The sequence below is a fragment of the Vipera ursinii genome (assembly GCF_947247035.1).
Source record: "Vipera ursinii genome assembly, chromosome: 1".
NCBI classification, from domain to species: Eukaryota; Metazoa; Chordata; class Lepidosauria; order Squamata; family Viperidae; genus Vipera; species Vipera ursinii.
In genome coordinates this window covers 248783634-248805261 of record NC_139512.1, presented here as the reverse complement: position 1 = coordinate 248805261, position 21628 = coordinate 248783634, and the positions used below count along the sequence as shown (strand labels likewise).

At 40.5% G+C, this 21628-nt stretch overlaps 1 protein-coding gene across 1 annotated transcript in view; it reads left to right on the top strand.

Moving 5' to 3' along the window:
* Positions 1-21628, top strand: part of ASCC3 (activating signal cointegrator 1 complex subunit 3) — a 270899-nt gene that overhangs the window by 66594 nt on the left and 182677 nt on the right. Inside the window, exon 11 of the mRNA XM_083371881.1 lies at positions 11051-11215. Coding sequence (XP_083228007.1) covers positions 11051-11215 — 165 coding nt within the window. The remainder of the gene's footprint in view (positions 1-11050; positions 11216-21628) is intronic.

Sequence of the window (21628 nt, the reverse complement as noted above, 5' to 3'; positions counted from 1 at the left end):
TCAAAATGTATGTGCTTGTCAAAGCTCTTCTGGTTCTAGGGACGTTGGTGGAATTGAGAAGCAGGGACACACTCTCCAAAAACTAGCAGAACAGGGCCAAAATGAAATACAGTTTAATTAAATTACAGTTACTCTTATATATGATTAAAACTATTAATCATTCTTTGTTATTAATATTTTACTGCAGTAAATCCTATGTATATTTTTCAAACACTGAATATTTAAATATTAACTTAAATATGTATGCCAGATGGATTTAGAATGAGAACCTAATTTTCTCATTTATTTAAATGAGAAATAAAAATAATTTTTCATTTACATTTTGTTTCTGCCCAGCTCCCAAGACTCTAGTCAATTTACAATGAGATAGTTAAAAAAAGAATCCAAATATAATAAAATGATATTAATCAGCAAGCTCCAACAAAACTAAAACAGCAACCCATTTACCGTATATACTTGAGTATAAGCCGAATTTTTCAGCCCACTTTTTGGGCTGAAAAAATCCACTTCGGCTTGTACTCCAGTCAACAAAAAAAAAGAACTTACCGAGGACTTGCGCGCGGCCGAGCTACTTTGCCTGACGCTGCTGGGGTCGCCCGGGTGCCTCTGCTCGCCCTCAGCAGCACCTGGCCCGGAATCACATGCGAAACAAGCCCGGCAGAGGAGCCGGAGCGGCGAGCAGAGGCGCCCGGCCCAGATCCTGCAAGGCCCGGCCGAGACGCGCCCCCAGCAGCGGAGCTGCTCCGGCTCCTCTGCCGGGCTTGTTTTGCATGTGAGCTACTTTGCCTGATGCTGAGAAGACCCGCTTGGGCACTCGGGTTGTTGTCAGTCTCCGCAGGCCCTTCTCGTTTCCAGGAACGTCAAGCGCGCTTGGCTCTCCACCCCCACGGCAGGGCAGGGCAGGGCAGAGACTTGCTCGCCCTTCTGACGGCCCTGAAGAGAAACGAAGGGCTTGCAAACTCCCCGCGAGAAGCTGGGCGAAGCGCGCGGCTGGGCGAGTGTGTGCCTGCACGCGTATTTACGAAAGAAACGCTCCGAGAGTTCTTCTTTCTCCGCCCCCTTGGGGGGAACTCTAGCGACTGCTGTAGCCGCGCTTCTCTTCTCGGCTCCGAAAATAGGGATTTCTACTCTCTCTCTCTCTCTCTCCCCCCTCCCCACCCCGCATTCTCCTGCCTCTTCGATTGCGACAATAAACGGGCGAAGGGTGCGCTGGTTTCTTCCTCCTTCCTCCCCCCTCCCCTCCCCTCCCCGATTGTCAGGTGAGGCAGCTGGAGGTCTGGCCGGGAGATTGTAGCCGTTTTGAAACGCCGTGTCTTGAAACGCCCGATCAGCTGATTTTCGGGTGGAAGAGCCGCGGCTTGAATCTGTTTGCATCTGCCTGAATTAGACCGAAACGGCCTGAATTTGACCAGAGTTGCTTTGTAATGGCTGGAGGAACTGCAGAGGAGGTCTTGCCGGGAGATTGTGGCCGTTTTGAAACGTCGCGGCTTGAAATGCCCGATCAGCTGATTTTCGGGGCGGAAAGAGCCACGGCTTGAATCTGCTTGTATTTGTTTGAACTTAACCAGAAACGGCTCGTAATGGCTGGAGGAACTGCGGAGGGAGTGAATGCTCCAGCCTGGAATATTTGGAAAGGCTGGGGGAACCGGATGAACTGCAGCTTAAGCGACTGTTGCCGGAGGAGCCATGGCTTGAAACGCCCCAGTTTTGGGGCAGCGTTTGCTTGTTCCCTCCCTCCCTCCCTCCCTCCCTCCCTTTTCCCTCCTCTCTAAATCCTTCCTTCCTTCCTTCCTTCCTTCCTCCCTCCCTCCCTCCCTCCCTCCCTCCCCTTTCCCTCCTCTCTAAATCCATCCTTCCTTCCTTCCTTCCTTCCTTCCTTCCTTCCTTCCTTCCTTCCTTCCTTCCTTCCTTCCTTCCCCAGCCCTAATCCGGAAAGTGGAAGGAAAGAAGAGTAAAGGCTGGGCGGAGGAGGAGGGGAAGTTTAAAAAGGGGGCGGCGTTCCCTTTAAAAAGCCGCCCGCCACGCCGCGCTCCCTCGCAGCACTCGCGGCGGCTGGCTTCTTGGCTCCCGGTCTCCCCCAGGCTTCCCGGCTGTGATTGGCGAGCGAGCCTCCCGAGCTCCGGCGGCCGTGACATCAGCAGAAGCGGAGCAAGCAAAAGCGAAGGGGGAAGGAAGTTCACCAGCAGCACCTCGAGCCCGCTCCGAGCGCTGGCGGACGCGGAGCCGAAAGAGAAGCAGCATCTCTGCGCGCCCGGGCTGCTGGGGTGAAGTTGCAGCCGCCGCACCAACCAGCCGAGGAGAAGCAAGAGAAGGAAGTCGCCGCCGCTGCCCAGGCTGGGTTTCCTCGAAGGCTGCTGTTTGCACCCGGGAAGGAAAGTGCAGGAAAAAGGGCAAAGTGGCGAGCTAGCCCGGCATTCAACGTTTCTTCGCCGCTGCCATCCCCGAGAAGGCGAAGGGCTCCTATTTACAGCCACCCATCCGAGAGAAATATTGTTCACTACTTAAAACTGAAGTCTGTGGAGAATGGAACAGGACCACTGGGAAAAGAGTGCTTCCAATCCCTAACCCTCTGAAGGTAATCTAGTAAGATACCATGGTTGATGGTATCAAAAGCTGCCAAGATATCCAAAAAAACAGGAAAGGCATACAGTGCTCATCAGGTCCTAACATAGGTTATCCAGGAGAGCAACCAATATATCTGATCCTGAGCCTTGACTGAAAAGATTCCAGATGAACTACTGTTCTAGGGTGCTTTACTACTACCATCTCAACAACATTTCCTAAAAAGCAAAAAATGGAGCATCACAGATGGTTTTCTAAGACCACCATATCCAAGGACAGCTGCTTCAGAAGAGGGCATACTTCAAAGACTGAGCATTAATAATATCCAGGATCCAAGTAATCACACATCTCTCCTGCTCCTGGTAAAAGCCAGAGTCCAAGCCACAAATCACACTTTCACTTTCTAGTTTACAGGCCTAAAGGAATCTGAGATCACACAGTATGCAAAAGTTGTAGTCAGCACTTGATCTGGACACCACTCTGTCCATGAGGTGTTAACACTTTGGTGAACTCCTTTGTCAGAAGGGTGCTGTGCAAATTGGTCACAACAGCCAGACAAGAGTTCACAATACTACCTGCTTCCTGAAAAGAAGTTTGTAACCCTATACAGGATAGCTGGGCAACAATCCATCAATAGAATAAAGGAGAAAAGTGAGAATACTTTACCTCCCTCATTGCCACAAAGTACACCTGAACATGAGAAAGTACCTGCATTCAGTCAGGTTCCCTTTTTGTCTTCTTCCACAGGCACTCAAGGCATTCCTTTCTTTTGAACCAGTCCCCCCGATGTTTTGCAAGGACAGAAAGCCAATCCTCTCCCTAAAATGCATGTATGAACCAGACAGATTTTGTTGGGAGACGGTAGTTCTCGGTGCACTAGCAACAGCAGCTGTCACTAGCTAACATCTTGACTACCACGTTTTATGACAATGATAATATCCTGATCAATTTCAGAGGCAGTGCCATGTAGAGCACATTCTAGTGGTCTAAATATGTGGTGATAAGGTTGTAAGATACTGTTGTCGGTCTTTGTTCAGTGGTGTTAATTTCACATTTACAACCCATTTTTACATTTGGCAAGCAATGATCATCTGCACACACCACGACTCTGCAGTGATGAACATCATTCTGCCTGGTAAAAATCAAGGCACTGCTAGGGTATTGGGGAGAAAATTACATGGGCAGAGAAAAATGTAAGTTGACAGTTAAAATATTGACAGTTAACCCATTTCTATTTTGTCATGCCCTAATACAGAAGCCAGATTGAAATGTCTTGCATGAGTTCCATTGCATTAAACAAATGTGACACTTTATTTTCTGGCTGTTTTTGTGCGGAGGGAAGTGAAGTGGTATAATAGCAATATAAATGAAAATGCTTTGCAGTGCTGCTTGCTAAAGTAAAATACAACAAGAATCTAGAAAAGTATTTTAAGAGGTTTTTATTTTGAAGATTAAATGTTTTTCCAGATGCTTAAATGAAGAATGTTATCATTCCATGAAATTTATTGTAGTGTTGCAAGTTAATTATGGTAATAATGATGAAATGTTAATAGTATGTGTCAGCAGCATTATGTATTAACATTATACTTTTAGTGATGCTCACCTGGTCCCTATTGTCCTTTGGAATGAATGGAAATCTTCAGTCATACCGCTGTAATAGTCTGATTATGTATGTCACTTTATGCCCTTCAGGTATTCTGGGCTATCTAAGCAAATGATCTGACAGTGACTGCTTTGAGCAACATAATAACTTATTAACTGGGGTGTTTCCTGTGTTACACAGACGACTTAAAGTCCCTAAGCATATCGTTCATAGATCCCATTTCCCCATGCGTGGAGAGACTGGATGGGGCTGAATTTTGTGGGACCATTTTTAAAGGGATGAGGTGAGCCCTTTTTACCTGTAGTAAAACAAAAACCTGACTGCTCTTTAGAAGGCCAGATCCTGAAGCTAAAACTCAAATACTTTGGCCACCTAATGAGAAGGAAGGATTCACTGGAGAAGAACCTAATGCTGGGAAAGATTGAGGGCAATAGAAGAACGGGACAACAGAGAATGAGGTGGCTGGATGGAGTCACTGAAGCAGTAGGTGTGAGCTTAAATGGACTCCAGAAGATGGTAGAGGACAGGAAGGCCTGGAGGAACATTGTCCATAGGGTCGCGATGGGTCGGACACGACTTCGCAACTAACAACAACAAAACAAAAACTCAAGAATCAGCTCTCACCCATTCCTACAATGCCATATTATTGCTGTCTCATAAAGTCCACCCAGATTAAAACAAGAAGCCCATCTGTTGTGACTCAGGGCCAGCCTGTGGGTCCGACAGCCGGCTCCGATGTATCGGATGACTCAGATGAGGGGGAGGAGGGAGACGAACCGGCTGATGATGGTTTGGAGGCTTTGCAGAGCCCTCAGCCGGGGACCTCTTCTCAGCTGCGTGAGCCCGAGAGTGCGGAGGATGATGACCCACAGCTGGCCCTGTTCAAGGACGCCCGACGCAGGAGGCAGTCGAGCAGGAACAAACAAAGAAAGGCTGTGGGACTCCTCGGGAGGAGGCACAGGGAGACCACGCCCTGAGCTCTCAATAAAAGGAGTGTTTGGGGAGGGGCTGGTTGCTGAAAGCAACTCTTCCGCTTGAGGAGTCAAGCTCTAGTGTTTTTGTTAATTGAGTAATAAATCTTGGCAGATGCCTTTTAGCCTTGGACGCTCTCCAGTCTCTTCTTTCTGAATAGGGGTTTGCCTTACTACAAGGCCAGAAGAGGGCTGGTTCAGAACACCATCAATGTTTGATCAGTTTGAATGTCCCTTACCTTCTGTTTCCCCGAACAGTGTGCCTATGTTTTGTTTACATTTAAGCATGCAAGGACATCCATGCTTAAGCGTAAATGAGCCCATAAAAGGATAGTTGGATAGCCCTGCTGTTGGAGGGTATAGAACAAGTATGTGGCTTCTTTCTTGTTAACCAACCTTAAAGCTTACAGTAAGTGAGTCATATGGACTTTTCACAGGTATGTATCCAACAGACCTTGTGCTTTGTTTTTTCTCTATTAATAAAGTAACACAGGTTACTGTCTTCACTTTCAGGCACATATTCCTTTTCTTCCCACTCCTGCCTCTTCTCTTTATCTTGACCTTCCGATAAACAGTTTTAAAGAAATACAAGTTTGATGTATGCGTATTTGTTGAAGCATGTTAAAATTAGCTCACTCTCAGCAGCTTGGAGAGAGTTAACATAACCAGCCGCTGAGCTGCAGTTAAGCAAGAATCATCTTCCCTTTGACAAAGGGAAGATGGAGAGAGTATAAACACTTCATTGACAATTCTACTCTTTTTTAAGTTTTAGAGAAGTCTCTGACAGATTGCCATCTGCCAGACCTCCCTCACAGATCCTTATTCTCATGCTACTGTACTACGTTCAAAGGTACAAAGAACAAAGTTTCTTTCCAATATGGCTGAATTATGCCAATGATTTGTTCTTCAAACATGTGTGACTATTGATAAAGTAAAAACTCCTTTGAACCATGTATATAGGGACCTTGGGCCAATGAGCAGTGGCACTTTTGCTGATTGATTGACTGATTTAGTTAATTTATGTGCTGCCCATCTCCCTCTGAAAAGTATTCTGAAGAACTCCTTAAGCTTGCAGCAACACATTGGATCCATGTTGTGACTTATTTGAATGTTTTGGGAGAAGCCCAGAACAGATGGATAGAGATAGTCTGCTTCTTTCTAAACATTGTATACCATTACCTAAAGTGTCTTAGAAATGGGAATTAGAATATGGGGACCTGTATCTTGTAAGCCCGAATAGTCCCTCTAATTGAGCACAGTAGCATTTTTGGACCTTGAACAAAGTTTGATATTTTTTTGATTAAAACTCAAGATAAAGTACATGTTCTTGTTCTAATAAATTCCCACTTTTGTAACACTGAAAAGGAAAGAACTCTAACTGGTTGTCATATCCTGATCTGGAATGAAAATTAGATTTGGAGATGCCTACTGCATCTAATTTTTGGTGAGCCTGTGAATCTTTGATTTTCTTTTCCAGGAAATTACATTTCAGCGTTAGATTGCTGAGGCTCTAGGCAGACTGAGAATGAAGCTGCCTACTTAAATCCCAGGGCATAGAAAAGGCTTACTACTGTGTTTTAAACTGGACATCTCAAAGTTGTTTGTTATTCTCCCTTCCAGATTTTCCGGGTTCAGAATATTTTAGGCATAAATCTTAAAGGAAGCGTTGTTGTTACTCATCTTCTAACGTTGGATTCAGTCCATCAGGTGTTTGTGTGGTCTCTGTCCTCTGTTTAAATTGTGTTTCTGTCAGAGCTCTATTGAAATTCAGAACAACTGCATACAGTACGTTCACACCATCTTCAGGGTAACAATGTACACATTTTCACATTTAATTACTGTATTACTATTCTTTAGAGTTCCAACAGCAAGTTTTAATTATAACTTAGCCATAAAAAAGCACTTCATTGATACAGGATGTTTCCAAATGCTATAAAACTGAAAAGAAAGGTGGGGAGGCATATATTTCTTTTTTATTTTAAGTTGTGACAGTGTAACTGTAGCACAAGAAGAAGTGTGATCACAGCAGTACCAGTTTAGCTCTGGCAAATCAGCTAAATAGCTAGTATTTGGAGCACTTCACACCTTTAAATTCTTAATATGCATTGCTAAATATATTTCATGACAGTTTGCTAATTAATTACAGCTGCTAATTTTTGTAGCTGAGATCTGTTCATTTCAAAGTGTTAAATCACTTGCATCAATAATAGGTGTGACAACAGTTTGTAAAATCTGGTTGAACATGCAGTATTTAGAGTTATCACATACTTATTAAATACTACAATTAGCGTGCTAGAAAAGGTTGCTGCTCCTGGCTTTGATATTATCAACTGAACTGTGCCTAGTTCTTTGGTGACTAGCATCTTCAACCTTGTTATTATTTTGTTGGGATATTCAAAGGTATCCCATCAAAAAAATGATTTTGGTTGCTATGTAATCAATGTACAGTACAATGTAGCAGGAGAGTCAAGCAAAATTCCTCATGCTTACTTTTTTAAAAGGTTTTCACACTACCCAGCTAAAACATCAATGATTACTGTGCATGTATGTTACTAAATAAATGTCTGCACAGAATAAGAAGCTTAATGAAAAATCTCCCACATTTAGTCAAAAATACTGAGGCTTTCCCTCTCCCTCCCTCTCCCCCCCTCTCTTTCTCTCTCCCACACTCACACAGCCCAATCATGCAACATTTTAAGAAGCTTATGAAAGTCTCTTGACAGTCTATTTGGAATAGAAACCACTTCAAGCAAAAAAATATAAGCATGGTTTTAAAAGTGGTTCTTCGTTGTGTCTTAAAAAAATAGCTGTCCTAGAATGGATCCTAAGAACTGAATTTTTCAGATGTTTTTTTCTATATGATTAAAAAGGGAAGATATGATAAATTGTCCAGAGCTACGTATTTCTGTCTTTTTTTTTTTTTTTGTTACTAAGAAAATGTTTGGCTATCAAGCTCATTTTGTCATATCCTTGTTCTAATAAGTCTGAATAGGTAATGTAAAGTTTTTATTGTTAAAACCATACTTAGTAAAAGATTTAACTAGCTTAAACCATGTTCAAGTGCAGCAAGGAAATTCCATTCCAAACCAGCAGTTAATACACGTTTTATGACCGCTTGCTTTATTTTTTCCATGTTTTAAACCTGCAAGTGCTGTGGGATGTAATGCTCAATTAAAATCATTTGCTCCATTTTATTCAAAGATAGTTCTTGAATGTGAAGTTGTACAGTTACTCTATTTTAATGGATATTAATTTTCATATGCTCTTGAGACCTGAGATTTATTATTTCCAAGACAATGATTTTTCATTTCTACTAAACAGATGCAAATGTGCAATACCATCTCTTAAATTTCAGTAGTTAAGTGCCTATGTTTTGGTCTGTTTTCCGGAATATGCAGTTGAAATCTCATAATATTAAAACAACAAAATTGATATTTTAAGGATTGGTAACAACTTTTATGCATATGTGCCAATAAGCTTCAATTGTAACCCAGGGAATATGGGCAATATTGCATTCCCAATTTTTGTTCATTGTTTTCTAGGTACTTGCCAGGTTACAATTTTGGACCTTAGCTGCTTTTGAAATTGCAGGGGAACTTGATGTAACATGCCACTGACAGCTTACTCTCCCAATGATCATCCACTAAAGCAAGCAGAGCATACATCAGCCTTCTCAATTCCACTAGGATTTGTGTGTGTGTGTGTTATAACTATTTAGATTAACACAAGCACAACTGCAAGAATTGCCTCTGCTTATTAATCTCTAATCAACACTGGGAATCTCTCCCAACCAAAGGGTGAGATAATAAATAATAATAATAATAATAAACCTTTATTGTCAAAGTACAACATGTGTACATTGAGATTAGCTGAGCCTCCCCCCCCCGTGCTCTCTCCCCCCAACACACAGTGACAGCAAACCCTCCATCCTACCACACCATGTGAACCAACTACACCACACACCGGCCTCCCAAGTCAATTCTGCATAAGTTCACAGAGATTATATCCCATTTAAAAGCCTAACAACCCACGGATAAAAGCTATTTTTCAGCCTGTTGGTACGGCTGGCTATACTCCTATATCTCCTACGGGATGGTAGGAGAGTAAAGAGATACCGTCCAGGGTGTGAGTCATCCCTGAGAATCTTCCTCACTCTTCCAAGGCAACGAGCCCTGGCGATGTCATCCAGTGGTGTCAGGGGACAGCCCACAATGTCTTGTGCTGTGCTCACTACCCTCTGTAATACTTTCCTGTCCGCGGCTGTCAGACCAGCATACCAAACCACAATACCATACGAGAGGACGCTCTCTATAGTAGACCGGTAAAAGAGGGTCATTAGCCGTTGTTCTACCCTGTTCTTCCGCAAGACCCTAAGAAAGTGAAGCCTCTGTTGGGCCTTTCTAGCCACCTGGGTTGGGTTAACTTTCCAGGTCAGATCTTCACAGAGGTAGACTCCCAGAAATTTAAAGGAGGAAACTCTCTCCACACAGTCCTCCCCGATGTAAAGTGGGACAGGTTCCTCCTTTTTTCTCCAGAGGTCTAACACCATCTTTTTCGTCTTGCCAATGTTTAGGTGCAAGTTGTTGTTACTACACCATATGGATAGTTTTTGTACCTCTGCCCCATATGCTGTCTCATCCCCACCTGTAATAAGATCAGCATAGTTGTATCATCTGCGAACTTGATTATAGCAGTGGATGGGTCAGATGATACACAATCATAAGTGTATAAAGAGTACAGGTAGGGGCTAAGCACACAGCCCTGTGGCGTGCCGGTGCAAAGCTTCAGGGGGGTGGACAAAGCAGACCCAACCCTCACTGTTTGTAACCGATCCCTAAGAAAGTCTTGAATCCAATCGCAGATGGGGGAGAATTTCAAGTCAGTCAGCTTCTCGATGAGAATGCTCGGCAAAATGGTGTTGAAAGCCAGCATCCTGACATAACTTCCAGGTCTCTCAAGATGACTTGCTACAGAGTGTAAAGCAGTAGCTATGGCATCGTCTGTCGACCTATTTCCTCTGTAGGCAAATTGATGTTTATCAAAGTCCAGTGGGAGGCATGTCCTAAGATGTTGGAGAACCAATCTTTCGAAGCATTTCATGACTACAGACATTAATGCAATAGGTCTGTAGTCATTTAGGCACTCAACTGCAGTTTTCTTGGGGACTGGGACAATGGTAGCTGCTTTCAAGCACGATGGTACACATGCCGTTTGCAAGGAGGTGTTAAAAAATCCTTGTCAGGACCCCTGCTAATTGATCGGCACAATTCCTGACCACTATCCCCAGCACCCCATCTGGGCCTGCGGCTTTGCTGGGATTCACAGCCTTCAATACAGCTCTCACTTGGTGTTCACACAGGGTGAGTGGCTGAGAGTCAGAAGGCCAGCCAGCAAAGGCTACGGGTTCTGGTCTTTTAACCTTGTAGCGGGCGAAGAAGATATTCAGCTCCTCAGCCAACGAGGCATCGGTGTTTGCCATGCTCCTCGTGCTGCCCTTGTAGTTGGTTAAGTGCTGCAGTCCCTGCCATACTTGCCTCGGATCGTTATTCGCTAAGTGGTTCTCCACCTTTTGTTTGTATTGTTGTTTTGCCATCCTAATGCCTCTTCTGAGATTTGCCCTGGCCTCTCTGTATACAAATGTTTTAATGTGACAAGTTACAAGTGCACATTTGGAATGGCTAGACATAAAGACAACTAGGATTGGGCATCCTTTGGAAAGTTTGTAAATAGCTGTACTTAGTTGATAGACTTTCTATTGCAGTTTCAGTTGCAAAGAAGAAAGTTTTAATGCTGCCATTTCAAGTTAGTCTGCTTAGCTTTGTTACTTTTCAAGTTGCTCTTGACACCTCAGCAAGGCAGTGAAAAATAAACTTAAAGACTACAACTTTTTTTTTTTGGCCATTTCCTTTCTCAGATGCTTGTAACCACTCCAGAAAAATGGGACGTTGTGACCAGAAAGAGTGTTGGCGATGTCGCTCTCTCTCAACTAGTGAAGCTCCTTATTCTTGATGAGGTTCACTTGCTCCATGAAGATAGAGGACCCGTACTAGAAAGTTTGGTAGCCCGCACATTACGCCAGGTATGTCAAAGTTGATTGTTAGAACAAACGTAAGTAATATTGTATGCTAGAGACAATTACAGTCACTAATTAAATCCTCCATTATGTCTAAGCTGCTTCCAGTAGCAGTCGTCATAAAGATCACCATGAGAAGATTTGTCTCTTTGCTTTTTAGAACAGAAGGGGTGTGTGTGTGTCTGTGTATTGCTTAAAAGTTTGTGAACCATTCTGAATTTTTACTGTTTCTGCATAAATATGATCCAAAATGTGTTGAGTTCGCCACACAAATCTTAAAACGAAATAGAGAGAAAGCAATTTAAAAAATGAGTCAAAAGTATACTTCTTCATGTATTTATTAAGCACTACTGCATATATGTTTCTAAATGCTATTCTTAATTAAGCAACACACACACAAACACAGGGATGTGCTGATATTAAATCATGGTATTACTCTTTGTTCACAAAGTTTTGTTAGAAAACTGTACTGTTGCTCAAATCTGCCATTTTGTTTTCTCATATGCCAAAGGCTTCTCCAATAAAAATCATTCTGGAGAAAAATAATTCTACATAGATAGACTTGGTAATAGGTTTATATAGAGATCTGGAATTGTTTATATCTATTCCATATATTTTATGGAATAAAATAAGGAACACTTTGAAATTTGCTCAGAGTTCTCATACTGTGATACATCTTACAGAAGCCTTTTGTATCCTTTAGTAAAATGTCTTTTCAGTTATTGCTATTTTGAAATCACACGGCATTTTTTTAAAAAAATGAAAGCACTGTTTACTAAATAACAAATTAAATGGTCAAGTAATTGCAGATCCAAAATCTCAATGTGAATAAAAATATTTTTTATGGTTGGAAAAATAAGCCAAGCACATAATTTTAGCAAATTAATCTCTGCTTCCCTCCACAATCCCTGTTATATTGCCTCATTGTGGAGGGTAAGGAAAGATATTCCTGGAAGTGCTGCTGAATAACTTGAGTGTTTTATTGGTTACTGAATAAAATTAGAGAAAATTAATTAAGTAATACCATGCTATATTTCCTAATTCATCTGTGATTCTAAATTAGATACAAAACAGGTTAATAAACCTAGTTAAGAAGAAAAAAAGGGACGCAGTGGCTCAGTGGGTTAGGACGCTGAACTTGTAGATCGGAAGGTCGGCAGTTTGGCGGGTCAAATCCCGAGTGCCGCGTAGCAGAGTGAGCGCCTGTTACTCGTCCCAGCTTCTGCCAACCTAGCAGCTCGAAAGCACGTAAAAATGCAAGTAGAAAAATAGGGACCACTCCGGTGGGAAGGTAAAAGCGTTCCGTGCGCCTTTGGCATCTAGTCATGCTGGCCACATGACCACGGAGACGTCCTCGGACAAGCGCTGGCTCTTCGGCTATGAAACGGAGATGAGCACCGGCCCCTAGAGTCGTAAACGACTAGCACGCATGTGCGAGGGAACCTTTACCTTTACCTTAAGAAGAAAAAGGATTATTGAAAATTAAAACTATCTGGTTTTATGCTTAAAATATCAACTGCAGGTTAAAATATCAAAAGAGAAATGTGCTGTGTGGGATGGGAGGAAGTAACCACTATGGTAAAGGTTCAGTAGGGTTAATAGTTGTTAGAGCATAGATAGGATCACAGATCTCTGCAAAGGAGTTATCTGTTTTTTAATATTTTTTGCAAAGATCAGTTTTTAATCTGTTCAGCCCCAAGGTCAAGTTACAGCTACCTTGTAAAGAAGGAGCTTTGAGACCACTGATTTGGTCTTAAATAAGAATATAAAAACATGTTTGCACATTATGCACTTTATGCTTTTACATGTAACTCAAATTGAATTGATAAAACATTTTGGAAGAAAAAGCTTTCAGCTTTGCTCCTATGCTGGGAATAGAACATCAAAAGAATCCTCTGAAACCAATTTGTACTTTGATGTTTAAAGTTACACATTGCTGAAAATAGCACAGATGTAAAATGAAAATGTTTAAAGAGAAGAGGGGGAATGAGAGCAGAAGGCTCTAGACTTTCATGATATTTAATGCAGTTGAAATTTATCTATATATTTATTTATTCAATTTACATGGCCACCCATCTCTAACAAGTGGGTGGCAAACAATCATAAAAATTAATTAAACCCAAATTACAGGCACAATACAAAAGAAAGTTAAATACATATAGCAGCTGAGAGATATTATAATCTGTAGGAAACAAGACCCTTAGCACACTCAGGACCCCACGCTTGGGCCCATAACCAGATCATCAAGATCTTATGACAGGCCAACAGGATTAGAGCCATCCTAATCTCTGTAGGGAGAATGTTCAAGAGGACAGGCACTACTTTTTTGGCTGATGGGACTTGGCTCCTGCATGCTTAGTACTCTCCCTGTTCACATCATTAAGAGCCAATGTCACATCCCGGGGGGGGGGAGAATTCAAATGAAATGCAGGAGTCATTTTTCAGTGTTCTAAAATTCCAGACGTCAGTAGATAACTAAAATTATTGTATTTCCATTATTTTTAAGTAAAGTGTTAAATCTAGCATATATATGCATTTTGATATCTTCCTTCCCTTCTCAATGTATGGTGGAAATAGTACGTTTTCTTAAGACAGCTGCAGCAGCTTATTTCTTTCCAAACCAAACCTGTTAGAACATGACTAGTCCAAACACTTGGAAGTCTACACAGCTACCCAGGCCATCATTTGAACTTGACATGTGGGGAGCTGGGGGAGGGATTCCCAAATAAGCTAGTAAGTACTAACCCTCCTCAAATATTAAGACAAAACAGTGATACTCTACTTACATTCAAGATGACTAGAAAGAAATGTGGTGGTCCTAGTCCCCCTTGCACTGTATTCTGTGTATAAAAAACAGTTGCAGTAAAGAACGCTCTTGCTGTGGAGACTCTCCCTGAAGTTAAAATGTAGAAAATCAGGATTCTTGTTGATGAGGTATGTCTCTTTGGACAGGTCTATTTACTACAGACATTCACCTGGCTGAGGAATTCTGGGAGTTGAACTCCACAAGTCATAAAAGAGCCAAGTTTGAAGACCCGTGGGCAAGCGTATTCACTTTGCTCCTCCTTAATACATATAAGAATGTCACTATTCTATCTGGAGGGACGTGGTGGCTCAGTGGGTTAGGACGCTGAGCTTGTTGATCAGAAGGTCGGCAGTTTGGCGGGTCAAATCCTAAGTGCTGCGTAGCAGAGTGAGCGCCTGTTACTCGTCCCAGCTTCTGCCAACCTAGCAGTTCAAAAGCACATAAAAATGCAAGTAGAAAAATAGGGACCACTACGGTGGGAAGGTAACAGTGTTCCGTGCGCCTTTGGTATCTAGTCATGCCAGCCACATGACCACGGAGATGTCCTCGGACAAGCGCTGGCTCTTCGGCTTTGAAACGGAGATGAGCACCAGCCCCTAGAGTCAGAAACGACTAGCACAAATGTGCGGGGTAACCTTTACCTTTACCTTTTTATTCTATCTGGAATAACAGTGGGTTTCTATGAAACCCGTCTATCCTGCATGTGTCTATAATGAGAGAAGGGAAAATTAGTACCTTATATGATTTGTGCTTTATCAAAATTGTACTGCTGTTCTTCCTTACCATCTGTGTGCATTTATTCTCCCTAGTTGAATACTTGCAATGTTGTCAGATATTTGCATTAATAAAAACTGCAGACGCGGTTGGAAATTAGCACTAGTTTTATGAGATTTCTGTTCTGAGAAATATTGGAATTGTTTTTCCAGTTCAAATAGTGCAAACGCATGTTGTCTGGAGAAGTCCTGATGCTCTCATTTCTGTGAGTTCATAAGGGTTGCTTTTATTTATCAACTCGTTTTGGTTTTACCTTACATATCTGCTATAGCTTCATGGAAAGTGCTTATGACAGCTTCCAGAGAGATTGTCAACTTGTATCAGATTCTTCAGCAGGAGCATACTGTTTCTTTGTAAAGATTGTCATATTTAGTAAAGAAATGAAAGGATGCCAATAATCACAATTTTTTTAATCACCTGCTGCTGGAGTAAAGAGATGCAGATGTGGGCGTCTCATGCTAAGTTGCAGCACTGTAGTATGCCATTAGGAATTATGGCTGAATTCTCTATGAATCCAGTCACAGTTGGGGGAAAAATGAATGTGGTATTTTTTTTAAAAAAAAAGTTGGGAGCCTTTCTTAGAATAATATGAAGATATGAAAAGAATAATTCTATCCTTTGCAAAATAAAATAGAGGCATTATGTTTCTGTTATTTGCTATTAGAGCCCTTTTAGATGCTTGTGAAATCAGAATACTTTAAACACCAGGATTCATTTAAAACAATTAAGTATTAAATAGTATTACTAAAATAGTTGCTTAATTACAAATGAATATTCAGAATAGTTATGACATACTTATTTTTCTAGACATCATATACTAATTCCATTTGTATCTTTGTTCTTTGGCATCCAAAGAATTACAAAAACTAAGTAATCAATATTACTAAATTTAGAATTTAGATAATTTCCCTTATGCCTACCCCATAGGCCTGTGAGAAGGAAGGAACGAATTGATAAGGGCAGTGAAATATCCATATAATCCTGCAATAGTAAGATGCATAAGAAAGCAACTTAGAATAACTTCAATTGATTCTGTATAAGGTGAAGCAGAGAGAAATTCTGAGAGACTTTGAAGATGGCTCAGGAATTCTGGGAGTTGAAGTCCACGAGTCATAAAAGAGCCAAGGTTGCCTACCCCTGCTCTACAACAATAAAACATTATTCCTGGAATCCTTGTGGTATCTGTTTCCTAACCAAGCCTACTCAAATATCTGACAGGTTGGGACTGAATATATACTTCAATCCTAAATATATGGGGAGGGGGCATTGGTGGAATGATGCCTTGTATTATATTATCCTTCTTAGTGCCCTCACTGGGATATTAAATATATAAATGCAAAGAATAAATTCTGTTCTACTTGAATAGTGAGCTAATATGGATCTGTCTTGTATTTAAATGTCAACTACGTAATCAATAGATAAACAAGAATAATCACTGTAATTATTTATAGTTGCTGCATATTTTACCTGTGATGACTTTCTATTTACATGTTTAACACATGAGATAATGCAGGACCATACTATGAAAGGTATGCAATAAAGAGTGGCATTTAATTATGTGATATTTGTAGGTCTATTACTAACAATTGCATGATGAAGAAAGATCAGTTTGAGGATCAGTAATACCTTCTTTTTTATAAAAACAAAAATGTTGAATTATAAAATTGGAAGGGCCATTGAATCCAACTTCTATTCAGTTTTCAAGAATAACATTGTCCAATCCATTTCTATGTCATCTGCAGATTGAAAAGTATTCCCTCTACCATGTAAAGGGCATTATAGTGCTGAAAAGCCCACAGCCCCTATCTGAACTTTTGTGTACCCTACTCAGTGCCTCTTACCAATCTGATAAAGAGCAATTCGTGAGCACTCTTTAATATGTTTTGTTAAATTATTTCACAAGGCAAAGTAATAAAATACAATTTTATGTAACATCAAACAGAATTAAAGAATAAACATAAATAAAAGGGAGCTAGAAGCCTAGTAATTCCAAAAAACTGACCATATTGCTAAATCTTCATTGTCCTCTTGTCCAAAAAAATTAATTCAATACATTTAAACAATTCATTGCTGAAACCAGATGTGGATTTTTTTTCTTTCCAATACAATATAATATTTTTAGTCGATCCCAAGGCTTGAAAAAATTATTGATTTCTTAATAACTTCCAAATCCTAAGGATATAACTAAGAAGAATTCATGCTTCTTAATATAAAGTAATTGATTCTAAGTCATATTAATAATCCTGTTGATGTCAGCTCCAAATGCAGTAGTAATAGGAGACAATCAAACCATGTATCTTAATGTTCCAACTTTTGGGATAAATTTCCAGTAGCAGGTGATTGTAAATAGCCCCTATTAAATATTCTCTGAGGTGTCCAATATCCTCCTTTTAAAGTTATAGATTACAATGTTCATGTTGTTTAATATGTTCTTTCATTGATTTACCAGAACAAGACATTCTAGCTTGTTATTCCAAAGGTCACATAAATAACTTATGTCAAATTCATCAGCACCTGATAAGATGGGTTACTGGCTTAGGTTCCATGAATAATTCCTCCGAAACTACTAACTGCTGTGGATCTTCAGAAGCAATAATTGCCTATGGAGCAAATAAATGAAACAATGTGCCTAAATATGAATATACTGCTTAAATATATTTTCTGTGAAGTTCTCTGGAGAAGTTCAAACTTATTTCTAATTCTGTGAAAAAATTCTATGAAAGTTTTAAAAGTGGTTTCTTCAGAGTTGAGTTGATTCTAAGTAGTAATATTGCAAGAGCTCCAGTTTACAAATCTTTCTTCCCTTTTAGATTTTACTTATTCCGTTCTGTTCTTCATCCAGAATAGATAGGTCAATATCTAAATTTGTTAAATAAATTAATAAATGTGTAATCTGGGATTATCCTATGTTCTAAGAATTTCGTAGGTGAGTTGGTAATATTTATATTATTCACCCAATATTTACCATATATTTCTTGCAGTTTTTGAGCCAGCTTTACACCTACTTAATTGTTATGTCAACTAGATGAGAGATTTGAAGAACTTCAGATCTGAAACTGAAAAGATACTGCAGAGTGGATAATACACAATGCCTGTTTGGAATCTTCTTTTAAAAAGTTGCTTCTTTTCATAGGCCTGCATGGTAACTGCATCATCTTAGGAAAATATGAAAGTGTATGATGTGTTTTGGAAAGAGTGTATATTCTCTATCGTTACTTAGCTAAAATGAGTACTTTCTTGGAATTGTGCAGCAACTATGGAAGCCCAGTAAAAGATGCAACTGTTTTATGAAGGTGCTGACATGTCCAGCACGTGTACACATGTGTGTTCCAAGGCATCAAATCTGAAGCATTTCATCTCCGTAATGTAAACCATACTTGACTAGCTAGTTATCACTGTGTTCTTCGTCAAATACTTTGTTGAAGTCAAGCATTCCAGGACTATGGAATACTAAATGAGTCTTAGTAAACTTAGTAAACTTCTACATTGCAACAGTAAGCTTCCAGTGATCACTGTATTATTTTGAGGTTGCTTATATTTTATGATCTTCTCTAGGATCTCCCTAAATTTCAATCTGACTCTAGTTTTGAAATTAGAGACAAGTATACTCAAATTTCTCAAAGATAATTCATAAAGTTTTACCAGATCATAAGCAACTTCAATCAGTACCCTACAGTAATGGCCAAAATTGTGGAAACCTTTTGGGAAAAGTGTACAGTAGAAATGCCACCTTTCATTAAGTTTCCACCAATTTTTCTTCTAATTTCTTTATAACTGTAGCCTTGCTCACTTAATAATACTATTTTACATCACTTTCTGGACAACCAGTCAACTCTTTGCACCATTACTTTAATTTTATTACATTTTACAAACTCACAATGAAAGAACACATAGCACACTGACAAATGTCTTCCTCTCAGCTTCAATACATGACATCAATAAATGAATCCTACCGTGATCTGATTGGCTCATTGCCAAAGCAAGATGACACCTGATTGGCTCTCTAAACCTCATGCTCATTGGCTGCAATCAGATGAAGGAAAGCTACCTGAGATCAACCTAAGCAAGTTGTGCTTCCTTTTTCTGGTTATTTGGCTATAACGTTTCATGAAATACAGTACAGGTAATTGAAAAAACTTTGTTACATTACATTCTTGATTAAATTATCTTTCCATTGATATATAATTTTATAATATATAATTTTATGGTAAGCCCCTTCATGGATTACTGCCTTGTCGTGGCGAAGGGGCTTGCGTAATTCAATGAAGCTATGAGCTATGCCATGCAGGGCCACCCAAGACGGAAAGGTCATAGCAGAGAGTTCTGACAAAACGTGATCCACTGGAGAAGGAAATGGCAACCCACTCCAGTATCTTTGCCATGAAAACCCTATGGACAGTACCAAAAGGCAAAACGATATGATGCTGGAAGATGAGCCCCTCAGGTCAGAAGGCATCCAATATGCTACTGGGGAAGAGCAGAGGGCTAGTACTAGTAGCGCCAGAAAGAATGAAGCGACTGGGCCAAAGCCGAAAGGCCGCTCAGCTGTGGATGTGTCTGGTGGTGAAAGGAAAGTCCGATGCTGTAAAGATTTTTTCTCCATAGGAACCTGGAATGTAAGTTCCATGAATCAAGGAAAGCTGGACGTGGTCAAAAAAGAGATGACAAGACTGAACATCGACATCTTAGGTATCAGCGAACTAAAATGGACAGGAATGGGTGAATTTAATTCAGATGACCATCAGGTATACTACTGCGGACAAGAATCCCTCAGAAGAAATGGAGTAGCCTTCATAGTCAATAAAAGAGTAGGAAAAGCAATACTGGGATACAATCCTCAAAATGACAGAATGATCTCAGTTCGAATGCAAGGCAAACCATTCAATATCACAGTAGTCCAAGTCTATGCCCCAACCACTAGTGCTGAAGAGGATGAAATTAACCAGTTCTATGAAGCCCTACAGCACCTTATAGAACTAACACCAAAAAATGATGTCCTTATCATCATGGGGGATTGGAATGCTAAAGTAGGAAGCCAAAAGATAACCGGAATAACAGGCAAGTTTGGCCTTGGAGTACAAAATAAAGCAGGGCACAGGCTGATAGAATTTTGTCAAGAGAATACGATGGTCATAGCAAACACTCTTTTCCAACAACCCAAGAGACGGCTCTACACATGGACATCACCAGATGGTCAACACAGAAATCAGATTGACTATATGCTCTGCAGCCAAAGATGGAGGAGCTCTATACAGTCGATAAAAACAAGACCAGGAGCTGACTGGCTCAGACCATGAGCTTCTCATTGCAAAGTTTAGGTTTAAACTGAAGAAAGTAGGAAAAAGCATTAGGCCACTCAGGTATGAATTAAATCATATTCCTGTTGAATATACAGTAGAGGTGACAAATAGATTTAAGAAATTAGATCTGATAGACAGAGTGCCTGAAGAACTATGGACAGAGGTTCGCAACATTGTAGAACATTGTAGAACATGTAGCAACCAAAACCATCCCAAAGAAAAAGAAATGCAAGAAAGCAAAATGGTTGTCTGAGGAAGCTTTGCAAATAGCTGAGGGAAGGAGGGAAGCGAAAGGCAAGGGAGAAAAAGAAAGATATGTCCAATTGAATGCAGAATTCCAGAGAATAGCTAGAAGAGATAAGAATGCCTTCTTAAATGAACAGTGCAAAGAAATAGAAGAAAACAATAGAATAGGGAGGACCAGAGATCTTTTCAAGAAAATTGGAGAGATGAAGGGAACGTTTAATGCAAAAATAGGCATGATAAAGGACAAAAATGGCAGGGACCAAACAGAGGCGTTAGCAACCACCCCTGCCAAAAGGAAATACTTTTGATTATCAAGATGCAGGCAGAGCGGTACAGGAGGTCAAGGTGATGTGGACTCTTATCTTTACTCTCTAGCTCAATGGATTTTATAGCTTTAAAGTGAAAGTGTGCAATAAGTGAAAGTGGGGGAAGATGGCGGCTAAAACTTCTAAAGCTCTTCGGAATGCGGGGTCTTCCCTGGTGCAACAGACCTCATTGCAAGCTTTGCTTCCTCCTACACCTCCTCCGACATTGACGCTTAAGGATTTACAAGATGCTCTTGGAAAGCATTCACAATTGATCTCTGACATGATGGATGAAAAGTTGAAAAAGCTGGAGGAGATAATGGAGGAGAAATTGGAGAAGAAGATGGAAGAGAAGTTTAGAGCAATGAGGGTGGACATGTTGTCTATGATTGAATCTGTAGCTGAATGTGTGCAACAGCTGGATGTAAAAGTGGAGGATCTCAGTCAAAAGAACTCTATATTAGAAGCAAAGGTATTAGAAAATGAAAACATAAGGGATAAAATGGACGGAGAATTGAGCCTTGTTCAGTATCATCAAATGCAGTATGCTATTAGAATCAGGGGTTTAAAGGAGAATTGTAAAGAAGATTTAAAGCAGCTGATTTCTGAGGCTCTGGAAGGGGTACTGGGCCAGCCAGCATCTGAAATTGAGGGAAATATGGACAAAATTTTTCGTGTAAATTCATGGATTGCAAGACAGAGGAAGCTACCCAGAGATGTGGTGGTCTATTTTACAAAGAGAGTAATTAGAGATGAAGTCATTCAAGCTTCTTATGATACTAAATTAGTAGTGGCTTAGCAAGAAGTCTTGGTTTTAAAAGAGATTCCTCCGAAGATCCTAAGAAGAAGGAAAGATTTTGCATTTCTAGTACAGGAACTTAAGAAATGTGATATTAAGTTTAGATGGGAGATTCCAGTTGGACTGGTGGTGACGCACGAAGGTAAAAGACATCGTCTGGTTACTGTGGCTCAGGCACGTGATTTTTAT